At 48.2% G+C, this 12,540-nt stretch overlaps 1 protein-coding gene across 2 annotated transcripts in view; it reads left to right on the top strand.

The window, feature by feature from the left end:
* LOC135369291 (uncharacterized) overlaps positions 1-7,703 on the top strand; it is a 67,132-nt gene extending 59,429 nt beyond the window's left edge. For both annotated transcript variants that reach the window (XM_064602894.1, XM_064602893.1), the window contains exon 7: positions 7,553-7,703. In XM_064602894.1, coding sequence (XP_064458964.1) covers positions 7,553-7,624 — 72 coding nt within the window. In that variant the 3' untranslated portion in view covers positions 7,625-7,703. The remainder of the gene's footprint in view (positions 1-7,552) is intronic.
* Positions 7,704-12,540: the final 4,837 nt, after the last annotated feature.

Here is a 12,540-nt window from a genome sequence, read left to right as displayed (position 1 = left end):
CATTAAGGTCGCTTTGCTTGCGCGAGAAAGCTTTGTTTCTTGAACCTTAAAAAAACATTGAAAACCAAAGCAGGCGATAAAATTAATAAACCCCTCCTGTTTTCAAGCTTTAGACAGTGTCTGCCATATGTAATGACCCCTGGAAATACGACTATGAAACTCGCTGCTGAAAATTATTGACCCGTCCCGGAATCCCGGAATTAGAACTTTTAAATCCCGAAATCCCGGGATCGTGACAAGGCCTCGGGATTCCCAACTCTATCTGCTACGTATTATACAGGGTGTTGCACCTAAAGTGATAAAAAAATTCTAACTGGCGACGTACATGCCGGAGGATTGTGGGATTCTCGGCAACTAACTTCTGGAGACTTTTGCCACCATTGAGGAAGACTTTAGACAATTTTTACTTGCTGGAAATTCAGTTTTTCAATTGAAATTTGAAAATTTCCAAGCGAACCTTACTTTTTTTGCAGAAATATGAAGTCCTCCACGGATAACTACAGACCCAACAAAACCTATGCACAGTATCCCAACAGAAATAGTCTAAAAAATAGTAAAAATTCGGGTTTAGCCCCGCCTGCTTGATTGTCGCGAAGAAGGGAGCAAGGAAGGTGCGGGGAGATAAGAAAGTGTTCCCGCCTCTTGACCTTGATACTGGTGACAAGCGACTTATCACAAAGAAAACAAAACAACCATGATATTACAAAGAAGGCAAAACAAATGAAGACAGGGATATAGAATAGAAAAGAATAGAAATAGAAAAAAGGGAAACGTAGGTCGCACTGGTGCGACCAGCTGTTCCAGGACGCTTGACAGGGACACTTCCATGTCTAGGCGCACATTTTGCCCCCTCTTCTATGCGAAAACCAAGCAGGCGGGGCTAAAGCGTAATTTATTACTAATTTTGTTCGACTATTTCTTGAATTTATTTAAACTTTACGAAGCTTAATGAGTACTACAGTCCATACACATGGAGGACCTAGTGTGAAAAATTTCCCTGGATATACTGTTGCGATACTGTGCATAGTTTCGTTGAGTCTGCGGTTATCCGTGGCAGACAACGTATTTCTTTAAAAAAAAGTAAGGCTCGCTTGGAAATTTCCAAATTTCAATTACAAAACTAAATTTCGCGCAATTAAAAATTGTCTAAAGCCTTCCTCAATGGTCGCAAAAGTTTCCAGAAGTCGAAAGTTAGTTGCCGAGGAAGTCCCACAATCCTCCGGCGAGTACGTGGCTAGTTAGAATTTTTTATCACTTTAGGTGCCACACCCTGTATACTACGTAGCAGAGATGTGAAGTTGCGCGACATAGGGGACTCGTTACCAGTCAGTTACTGTGCAAGAAGTATAACTAAGTTACTAACGAAGTTACACATAATGAAAATGAACTTTACGTTCCTAAGGTACTTCAGAAAAGTAAGGAGTTAGTTTCAAGTTATGTCTACCCAATAGATATACTTTTTGTTCTTTACCTTTCTGTAGTTAATTCAGATCTTGATCTAAAAAAACTACATTAATGCGCTTCTTTAGGGAGGGATTCGATTATCTTGATCTCTTAATATATTGTCACGAAGCGAAATGGGTCGGCGAGTCGTCGAATAAACAGCCAACGGTTTATTACACTACTTGGTAGCAAAACACAAGAGTGATAGCTCTCTGAACACAACTGAGTCCAAAGAATGAATACTCCAGCTTGGAGCGCACAAGCATTTAAGCGTCGCGCTGAAAAGCCTAGAAACAGCACGTGCGTTTGCCAGAGGGCAGGCGATGTGTCTGGAAGCTTCTTGCTTCTTCTTCAGCATGCGCCGGGACGAGATATACTGTTTCGTGCCTGCCCTGGAAGTTTCGCGATGATGATTCGTGGCATTGCCCCCTCCGTAGACGTGGCATCGTCTCTATGCCGTTTTTTCTCCTTCTTTTTTTTTTTTGTCATGTTGTCTCCTTCCAGCCAGTCTTCAGCGCTACCTGCTGTAGTACGGCTTGAGTCGAACGACGTGAACTATTTCAGTCCTCGGGGGTCGTCGAGAGGGAACGCTGCCCTCAAGTACCACTTCGTAATCCAGGTCTCCAATGCGTCGAAGTACTTTGTAGGGACGGAAGTACCGCTTCAGTAGCTTCTCGCTCAGGCCTCGTCGTCGAATCGGCGCCCAAACCCATACCAAGTCGCCTGGACTGAAGCGTACGTCTCGTCGGCGCAAATTGTATCTTCTTTCATCGACGCGTTGTTGTTGACCAATGCGTAGTCTGGCCAGCTGGCGGGCTTCTTCTGCTCGCTGTGTGAAGTCCAGAGCTTCGTTTTCCACATCACTGGGTTCGTGGGGCAGCATCGCGTCCAGCATAGTCGATGCGTCATGGCCGTGTGCAAGGCGGAACGGTGTGAATCCCGTTGAAAGATGAAAGTCACTGAAAAGGCTAGCCAGCTATGGGATCGAACCCACATCTTCTCGATTACCGGTCCAGGGCTCTACCAATCCCGTTGTTTCCTGGACAGTCGTGTTATAGGCAAACGTGACGTAAGGCAGTATTTCGTCCCATGTCTTGTGCTCGACGTCAACGTACGTCGAAATCATGTCGGCAAGAGTTTTCTTTAGGCGTTCGGTGAGCCCGTTCGTATGCGGATGGTACGCCGTTGTCCTCCGGTGAGCGGTGTGACTGAGTCGAAGGATTTCTTGTGTTAGCCTGCTTGTAAATGCCGTTCCCCTATTGGTGATTAAAGCGGTCGGAGCTCCGTGCCGCAGTATGATGTTCTCGATAAAGAACTTCGCCAATTCTGTTGCTGTGCCCTGTGGAAGTGCCTTGGTCTCAGCATAGCGTGTCACGTAGTCGGTGGCGACGATTATCCAACGATTTCCGGAAGACGAACGTGGGAAGGGCCCGAGTAGATCCATCCCAATCTGCTCGAACGGCGCCGACGGCGGTGCGATTGGCTGAAGGTACCCTGAAGGTCGTACCGGCGGCATTTTTCGTCGTTGGCATTCCCGGCACGTCCTTACGTAGTGGTGTACCGTCTTGGTCAGTTTTGGCCAGTAGTACTTTTCCCTTATACGGCCAGTGTCCGGCTGTATCCCAAATGACCTGATGACGGTTCGTCGTGGCATGATTCAAGAATCTCGATGCGCATGTCCCCAGCTTCGAACGTCTTTCACGTTAGAAGGAACAGGGTAATTTGCGATGGCCGCCGTCTTGTCGGGGTCGGGGCGTACGCCGTCGCTGCTCACGAGATGGCCGAGAAATTTGAGTTCCTCGTAGCCGAATCGACACTTCTGAGGCTTCAACGTCAGCCCTGCAGTTCTGATAGCCTCGACGACTTGCTTTAGCCGTTCAACATGTTCTTCGAATGTTCTTGCGAATACGACAACATCGTCGAGGTACACCAGGCAGGCTTGCCACTTGCACCCCGGCGAGAACTGCATCCATAACGCGCTGGAACGTCGCTGGTGCTGTGCAAAGGCTGATAGGCATAACCTTGAATTCGAAAAGTCAATCCGGAGTGACGAAGTCAGTCTTCTCACGGTCCCGTTCGTCGACTTCAATTTGCCAGTACCCTGTCTTGAGGTCCATGGAAGAGAAAAATTTTGCGTTTTGAAGGCGATCGAGCGTGTCGTCGATGCGCGGTAACGGGTAGACGTCCTTCTTCGTTATCTCAGTGAGTTTCCGGTAGTCGACGCAGAATCCCCCCCCCCCCCCGAGTGTTCCGTCCTTCTTCTTCCCTAGTACCACCGGCGATGCCCACGGACTGGTCGACGGCTGGATAATATCATCTCTTAGCATCTCTTCTACTTGCGTTCCGATCGTTTCTCGCTCTTTGCAGGAGACCCGGTACGGCATGCGGTGAATTGGACGGGCCTTTTCGTCGACGGTGATGCGGTGCTTCGCAATGGGCGTTTGTCTTACTTTCGACGATGCAGCGAAGCAGTCACTGAAATCGTTGAGCATCTGGAGAAGGGTTTGCTTTTGAGTTGTATTGAGTTGAGGGTTTACGTCGAAATGTCCGGCCTCGTGTTCCGTTTTGACCGCGATGCGAGTAGTGTCCTCAGGCAAACATCCGTGGTGGAGTATTGGTCTACGATGACGGCTATCTTCGTGCCGTTCGCCAGGTGTTGTGGCTCCGGGCGAAAATTTGTGACCAGGAGTTCGAATATTCCGTTTCTTACGGGCACAATTCCTCTTGCTATCCCAATTCCTCGTTCGAGGAGAAGTTGCGTGTTGCCTTCAGCCAACAAACACCCAGTCGGTGCTCTGCCGCACGTAGCGGTCACAAGGACTGACGACAAGGGAGGCAGGTTGACGTGCTGAGTCGTCACGGCGGTTACGTCCGTGTTTGCGCGTTTCCCCGGGGTTATTCGTGCCCACCACTTGTCTTCTGCTGTTTCCGGTGTTTTAAAAGAGATACCTCCATTTGTGAAGTCGGCGATTGCTTCGTTTTCTACTAGAAAGTCCATTCCGAGTATTACATCACGTGGGCAGTTCGGCAAGACGGCAAAGCTGACGACGTACTGGATGTCACGCACTTGTATGACTGCCGTGCATCGGCCAGTCGGTGTTACGACGTGTCCACCAGCAGTCCTGATGTCAGGCTCATCCCACTTCGTTTGCACCTTGCGAAGCTTCTTAGCCAGCGTACAACTTATAACGGAGTCGTCGGCCGCGATGATGATTCGTAGCAATATTCTTGAACGGAGCACAAAGCAAGTTTATGTTCTGTGAGTTGTCCTCTACGCACATATCGTAGAACCGTGACACGTTTTTGCACTATTACACCATGCGCTTTGTTATTGTAAATGGAATTCTCGTCGTTAAGATGAGCGACACCTGGGCCTCATAATGTACGTCCGAAACAGAATTTGTAACATTCACCGTGTAACGGCAAAGGTGTTCAAGGGTTCAACGGGGTACACTTATCGAATGAAAGGAACATGGAACTTTTTCCGAGTTACTTGGAGAAACTTACCTAAGCACGAACGAGTTCTTCAAGAAGTTACTGGAGCTCTAAAGCGACGAGTTAAGTCAAAAGTTACCGAAAAATGTAGCTTAGTTACAGTAACGAGTTACGTAACTCGTTAGTGTAACTAAGCTACGCTTTTCGGAAACTTTTTACTCCCAACACTACTATACGTAGTTCGTACATAGAGATGTACCGATTATTTCTTACTGTTCAGTATCTGCTTTGTGGGAAACCTGCTGGGATGACCACTTATCATGAGAAGCCCACGATACGGGGCATCCAAGGTGGACCGTGGTCCACGTCGCCACGGACTTCTTTCTCGGACCTGGGGACCGAGATGTGGCGGGGGCAGAGATCCTCGGTGGGACGTGAGGCGCACACTGGAGCGCTGTCTCTGTCTTTGCGTGCTGGAATGAAAAGAGTATGAAGGTAAAGCAGTAAGAGGGTAACTCCACACTGCGAGCGCCTGGAAGGGTACTCCCCACATTACAAGTGGAAGACCGCGTAAAAACACTACAACGCGACCATCAGGTTCTGGTGACCGAAATAGTGACTGCTACGTGCGCTGCGTGCGGAGATGCATACTGTAGCAACTGGAAGCAGGTCCCGTCGGATCCTGGCATAGTTGAGACTATGAAGGCCGTTCTGAGTCCATAACTGCTGGGATTGCCCTCTGTGGGAATACAAAGGGATCAAATACTCTGGGAACGACAACACGTTAGAAATACGGTTTTGCTCGTCCACGCCAGCTGAAAGCCAGTACTCAGAGACTGTTCCCGCTGACCGTGTAATGCGGTTCTAACGCCAGTTTGGCGACAGCGGGAGCTTTAGTCGAGATATGCTAAGAAAGCGACGTGATGATGAAATCATCCGTGATTTTCATGTCAGTCTGATAGGCCGTCTGGGTGCTTGGAGGAACAACACATTAGAAGCATGGTTTGCTCATCCCAACAAGCTAAAAGCCGGCACTTAATAGAGTAGAAGCAGCAGACACCAGTTCGAAGAATTAACAAAGGGTTTATTTCGTACCTTCAAACTGCGCTAGCCAAGGCTTTCCCCCGAGAAGAAGGGCGACCCTCTCCGGTCCGCCAATACATCTTAAATAAGTTCTTCAGGTATCCGCCCCCTAATTTACCCGCAAGCGACGCGCCCCAACGATCAATCACGACACCTGTCGACAACACCACAAAACAAATCCCACAGCTTTTAGTGCAATAAACAATATTTACTTGAACAACATGTGCATTTGTACGCATTATATTCGGTCATGCATTCATTGGTCCCGCTGCTAAGTGGCAGAATCCGAGGCCACATAACAGCGGGAACCACTGGAACAACTCCACTGCTTCCGCTTCAAGTAGAACCATCATGAAACTGGTTCCACTTCCAACTGGTCCTAGTCACTAAATGTCCCCTGGGTTTTATGCCTGGGTCTTGGGATGAAGAGAGCTTCCAAGGAGGGTGTACAAGTTATCTGTAGAGGACAACGCAATTACGGAATGTAGTTTCCAGCTCTGCTAGACTTGGATCGTGAGCTCAAAGCCTCCGATCCCAAAGTCCACCAGCGCGGCCCCCGCGCCTGGACACCCGACTAGCATAGAGGACGCATTCACAACGCTTTTCGCAAAATAAAGTGACGCTTACTTTCTGAAAACTTCCAAGAGAGCCACAAAACACTAAATATAAGTTTTCATTTCCATGAAACACGTAAATGATCATTAATCACCTATGCAAATTAGTAGTATGTATTTAAACACGTGAATGATCTACAAACGTTGTCATCTTCGGAAAAACGTGCGAGCGTCCATGCTGCCATTTTCAACTGTTTCCCGGCGGTTGCCTCTCGTGATATTTCGTTAGCAACGCATGAGACAGCCCATCAGGTGCAGTGCTATCTGTGACGGTGGTTATGGCGAATTGGGGTGGTCATTTCGTGGCACATTTTTTACAAGATCCCGAGCAGTCATATTCGCTCGGTCAAAGCGAAGCAATCTCACACGTTCGCGTTGCGCTTTACGAGCGCCCGAAATTTGCCAGCTAGCACTTTTTTTCGCTCGGTCTCAAAACGATCGAGCAGCGAGTTGCCCAACTATATCTGGTGTCGTCACATCCGCACTGCAACGGTGGTGAGTACCCTCATTGGCCCGCAGGTCGAAATCAAGTGGTTTAGCAGGCGACGGAACTCGAAAACGGGCGACCACGATGCCCCTAGCGTGATCCAAGTAACTAAAACCGCTAGGTTCCTAGCACTCATGTTCGAGTTGCAACGGTCACGTGATCCAGCTCGGTCTCCGACCTAGCAATTTCCGAGTGCTAGGCCGTGTTGCCACGAAATGACTACCCGAATTCGCCATTAGAGTCAGATGGACGCCTGGTCACTCGTTTTTGCGGAGCAGTATTTTCGCAACCATTCGACACGAATTGCCCTCTCTGGGGGCGCAGGGCTTCACGGGAACATTTCGTGTGGTTGAGTAATGAATGCTGTTCGTGGCTATTCTGGTAGTCCATATTGGATACTAGACGTTGGTATCCCATATTTAAAGCAGCAGAGCTGTACGAAATTCCTTCAACCATACTTACCGTTTCCTTCCTCGTGGTTGTGTTTCAGAGACCGGACACTGCAATCAAAGGCGGATGCTACTGGGGTAGCTGCTATATTGGCTACCAGCGCAGAGGTTGACTGGGTACCAACTTCAAAATGATAATTCAATGCTGAGCATGATGTTCTTGCGAAATAGAACGCAACATTCTCCCCAGAAGTTGGTTCCTGTTTCTTAAAAAAAGCGTAGTCTTTAGCTTCTTGCTTTCGCATAAGACGTGCACTGCTTTGAAAAACACAAACCACATCACAACCCATTCATAGACTGATGAGAACAGACTTCAGTAAGTATCCTAACATCTTGTAACATATGCAGCTTTTGCCTCATCAGTTCTACGAAACTAAGGAATAATGTCTTCTCGGGCAAAATGTCTACATGATGACACGCGTGAATCGATTTTTTCCCATCGCGAGGCATTGCATTTCACATTGGGTCCCGCCAGAGCACGTAAGAGAATTTTCCAAAAACGTGGAGGAGCTGTAGCTTCGTTCAGTGCCACAATAGCCATGAAAATTCGAAGAGCTTGTCGATGTTTCTCTGCGAAAGCACATGAAGTCAGAAACAATGGTGTTAAATGACGGCTCACCGACATATTTCCGGGGTCCCTCTTATTCAAACTGCTCGGATATTACAGTCTGCTCTCCCGATCTGGTTTCTCGCAGGCACTGGAAGACGGATTTAGATACACTAGGGAGTTATCACGTACCTATACTCATTCCTTACACCTCAATGGTTGCCGGATCACGAAAAGAAAAAGTCAGAGACTGGAACGTATTCAAACGCAGGAGGGAGAAGCCTCTACAGAATATCACCACTTTCGACGAATTCGACGAGGCGCTCTCGACTAGCATTGCAGCTGCAACAAAAAAGATATCGTGTCCGATCAAATATCGCAGCGTAGATGCTGAGTTCGAAAGCTTGCTGACAATACGTCGTCGTGCGGAAAGAAGACTGCGAAGATAGGGTTGCCTTGAGGATTATCACGAGGTTTGCAGGCTACGATCTCAAATTCGCACTCATCTTCAACGTCTAGCCAAGCAGAGATGGAGAGCACTCTGCTCTACATTATCTCCATTCACGCCTACGGGACATGGCTTGCGGATCATCAAGGGCATATAGGCTCCCCGGTTGAACAAATGAAGCCGTTTGGAACAGTGGCGGTTCATCAGGGCACGACCGAAAAATCTATTTAGGAAGAGTTTTCTAGGCATTTTATTAGGCCCCACAACATCCCACAGGGACTCGTCACATGCCGTGTATAGGGCGGTTGACTTTACACGGCCAGCTGACTGATATATGACTAAGACTATATATGATGTGACTTCACTATACAGGAATTGGACGCCGCCATCCACAAGTCCACGAAGCGTTCAGCTCCAGGGCCCGATTGAGTCTCATACAAAGCTATAGCCTCCTTGGGACCGACGTCGCGCACTTTACTTTTAATTTAATTAACGACTCTTGGAGACGCGGTTTTGTCCCCCCGTCATGAAAGACGTCGCAAGTTGTGCCAGTCCTGTAGCCTGGAAAATCATCTAGAGGGTTGACGGCGTTTCGGCCCATCAGCCTTACAAGCGACTATGGCCCGGTTTCACCGACACTGGTTACCTGTGAACCGAGATCAGGTAACACTTGAAGTTAACGCTGAATTATTTTTTTGCAAACGCTAGATGGTGACGTGATGAGTGTTTCGGTAATAATAACTGCCTTTAGTGAAGCACAGTTAAGCGTTAAATTCAAGTTAAGGGACCGTTGACCTTGGTTCAAGTGTTGATCTGCGTTGGTGAAACCGGGCTTCTAACATCTGAAACGTAACTTAATTCCTGCCGGAAAAGCAATCAATTACTGAGTCATCGATTACTCAGAAAAGTAATGTATTACTCGGAAAATTACCTTGACAGTAAAGTAACTGATTACCCGAACAATTACTCAAAAGTAATTGATCACAAGTAACGCAATTATTAGTAATGCGTTACGTACAAGTCTGGCGCTATGACGCCAAGATGTACAGGATATACTTTTACCTGCAACAAATTTTCATAACAAGGGGAGTTGCCTTAGGTCGCTTTTACTTTCGCCATTGCATTACTGGACGGGGCTTCTACTAGGAAGCCGTATTTATTCTCAATTAGGGGACTAATCAACAGAGATATTTTAATCAACCTTTTAATTATTGACTTGAGGTAGCAGATTACAATTGTACTATTAGAGCTTGAGCTTCACACGATGTGCCCGAACCACTGGATCCACTGCAGAGAAAGCACGTGACGAGTTGCTCAGAGTGGATGTATGCCTGGATAATCATGCTGGGCAGGTCACGTATGATTGTGGGATGGGGAGACAGCGAAAGGAGGAGGGACACCCTGCTGTCAGTGAGGACAACCCAGGATTCCTCAGGTGGCAGGCCAGCAATGTACTCTTGGGCTGCGGAGATGACATACAGTTCCGCCTCAGTAGAGGACGCAGGATAGGGCAACGTGTAGGCTTGTTCGTGGCCCGTATCAGTGACGCCAAAGGCTGCCCCTGATGTGTCACGCATCATAGATGCATCTGTGAATATTTAACGACAGCAAGGGTAGGTAGAGTTAATATGTGCCAAGGAGAGCTGATGTGCTACTACTGGAAGGAGCTTCGTGTTTTCGCGCGAGGAAGGTCCTGGATTGCAGGTTGAATGACGGGACGTTCAAGGGACTACATAGCTGGCGCAAAGGAGGGAGCAAATGTCGTGGGCGAGGGGTAATCTCTTAGGCGGGCAGTGGCAGTACCGAAGGCGGAAGCAGGGCAGCTTTCTGCAATCTGACAAAGGGGATGGGAAGGGTGGGTCAGACAGCTTGTGTATACGCGCAGGGTGGTTGAGTCCCATAGAGTAGGAATAGAGTGTTCTCTATATAGCTTCTGCGAGGGCGAAGTAGGTCTCCGTTGTCTGAGGGACCCCTAGGTAGACACGGAGGTTGCGGGCTTGAAGGTTGAGAAGCTCTCGGTCTTGGATGGGGCTGATTCCATGGAGGATAGGGAGACTATACCGTAACATGCCCAAGAGAAGATCAGTATGGACTCAGTGGAGGTCACGGCAGGAGGGGCCCTAGGACGCACCTGCGACACACTTAAGGACATGAACCAGGCTTGAAGCTTTGCCAACAAGTGTTTTCACGCGAGGACACCATGTCAAGCATCGGTCAACGGTGGAACTCAAGTAACGGGAGGTTGAGACAAATGTAATGGGCGACCCAGCAAGAGATAATCGGTACTTGTGAAATGACTTCATTGAAAAGGCCATGGCTACAGTCTTGGCAGTTGTGATCGTTAGGCCTTTGTCGGCGAGATAATGACATATTGTGTCCATGGAGCCTTTAGACGACGTTGGATCGCATCACGATGAAGGGCAGATGTCCAAACACAAATATTGTCTGCATAGAATGTAACCTGAGTGTGTTTTGGCAGCTGTGTGTAAAGCGAGGCCATGAGGAGATTAAACAACAGGGGGCTGAGTACGCTACCCTGTGGGACACCTCGTTGGACGTGATTCGAAGCAGCGTCCCCGTCCGTAGTGCGTACAAAAAGATAACGGTCTGTGAGGAAGTTCACGGAGCCATGGCGCGAAGAGAACTCCTACTTTGGCATCTTGGAGTGCACACAAAATTGTCTTATGTTGCACACTTTCATACGCCTTCGTAACGTCTAGGAAAACAGCGGTGGACAGGAAGCCATCCGCACGAGCTCGTTGCACTTCACTGACGAGGGAAAGGACAGTGACGACCGGACTGGGCGAAACCCCATCATTGTGGCCGGGAAGAAAACGGTACTCTCTAGGTACCAGCTGAACCTGTTGAAGACCATTCGTTCCAGGGCCTTCCCCACACAGCTGGTAAGGGCTATCGTGCGGAAGGAGTACAGGTGGTGAGGAGATTGGCCGGGATCGAGCAGAGGAACTACAATTGCGGCTTTCCATTCCTCGGCAAACCACCCTTCCCGCCAGCTATCATTAAATATGCGTAAGAGACATAGTAGACCTGCATAGGGAAGATGCTGAAGTGCTTTGTACAACATCTGGTCCGCTCCTGCTGAGGTATGCTGTGGTGATGCACCTAGTACGGCATCCACACTGTAAACAATTGCCGTAAAAAGAACAGGTATACTACCTTAATTGGAAATACGGTCCAAGTAGTGTAATTAATGTGGCACCAATGAAATATCTCGTAATTATGACGGTTATCACCGTAAATAAGACGGTAGTGTGCCCATAATCGTGATTACGGTCAAATGGCTGTAGATTTTACGGTAGTATACTTTCACATTGCCTTCCAGATTCTGACATTGGGCTACGCTTGCTGGGAACAGTGAATTTTAATAAATGGTTGATTGCTGTACATGTATACATGCGTATGGCGGCACAGTGTTGCTACGCATTGCATTTCATTAGAGGCCAAGTCCACACTTCAATAACTCTCATATCTGCTGCTGTACGTACACACCTCGGCATGTCGTACAAACAGTGAACATCATTGTTTAGCGTACCGTGTGCTCTGAAGACAAAACTACACGAAAAACACTCACGAACAGACGGGAGCGTTTACTGTTCAAGATATTTAATATGACAAAGTATACTTGTGCAGCGTGTACTAGCGACAGAAATGCAACGACACTGGAGGCCAGTCTACACTGCCAGCTCCTTCACTACAAAAGCTATTTACGCTGGGAGCAGGATGACGGATCTCTAATATACACAAAGATGACATATACGGTAAAAAGACGTGCCGAAAAGAAACAGAATATGGCTGCAGCGCGCAATATTGCTGGCAGCAGTGTAGCCGCGTCGGCGGCATTTGCATAGCCAACGATGGCGAATGTCGCACACATCGTCATCGCCAACGTCATTTTCAAATTGACAGACGGCGTTTGCAATTGGCGACGGGGAAGTCGATGCAACTTCCATATGTCCAAATCATGGAGGAAGGAAACATGGAACACGCCCCTGCAACCTCCCGCGCTGCGAAAC

This window comes from Ornithodoros turicata, chromosome 9 (genome assembly GCF_037126465.1).
Source record: "Ornithodoros turicata isolate Travis chromosome 9, ASM3712646v1, whole genome shotgun sequence".
NCBI lineage: Eukaryota > Metazoa > Arthropoda > Arachnida > Ixodida > Argasidae > Ornithodoros > Ornithodoros turicata.
Note: the sequence above shows the minus strand (reverse complement) of the source record. Positions and strands in the feature narration are given on the sequence as shown.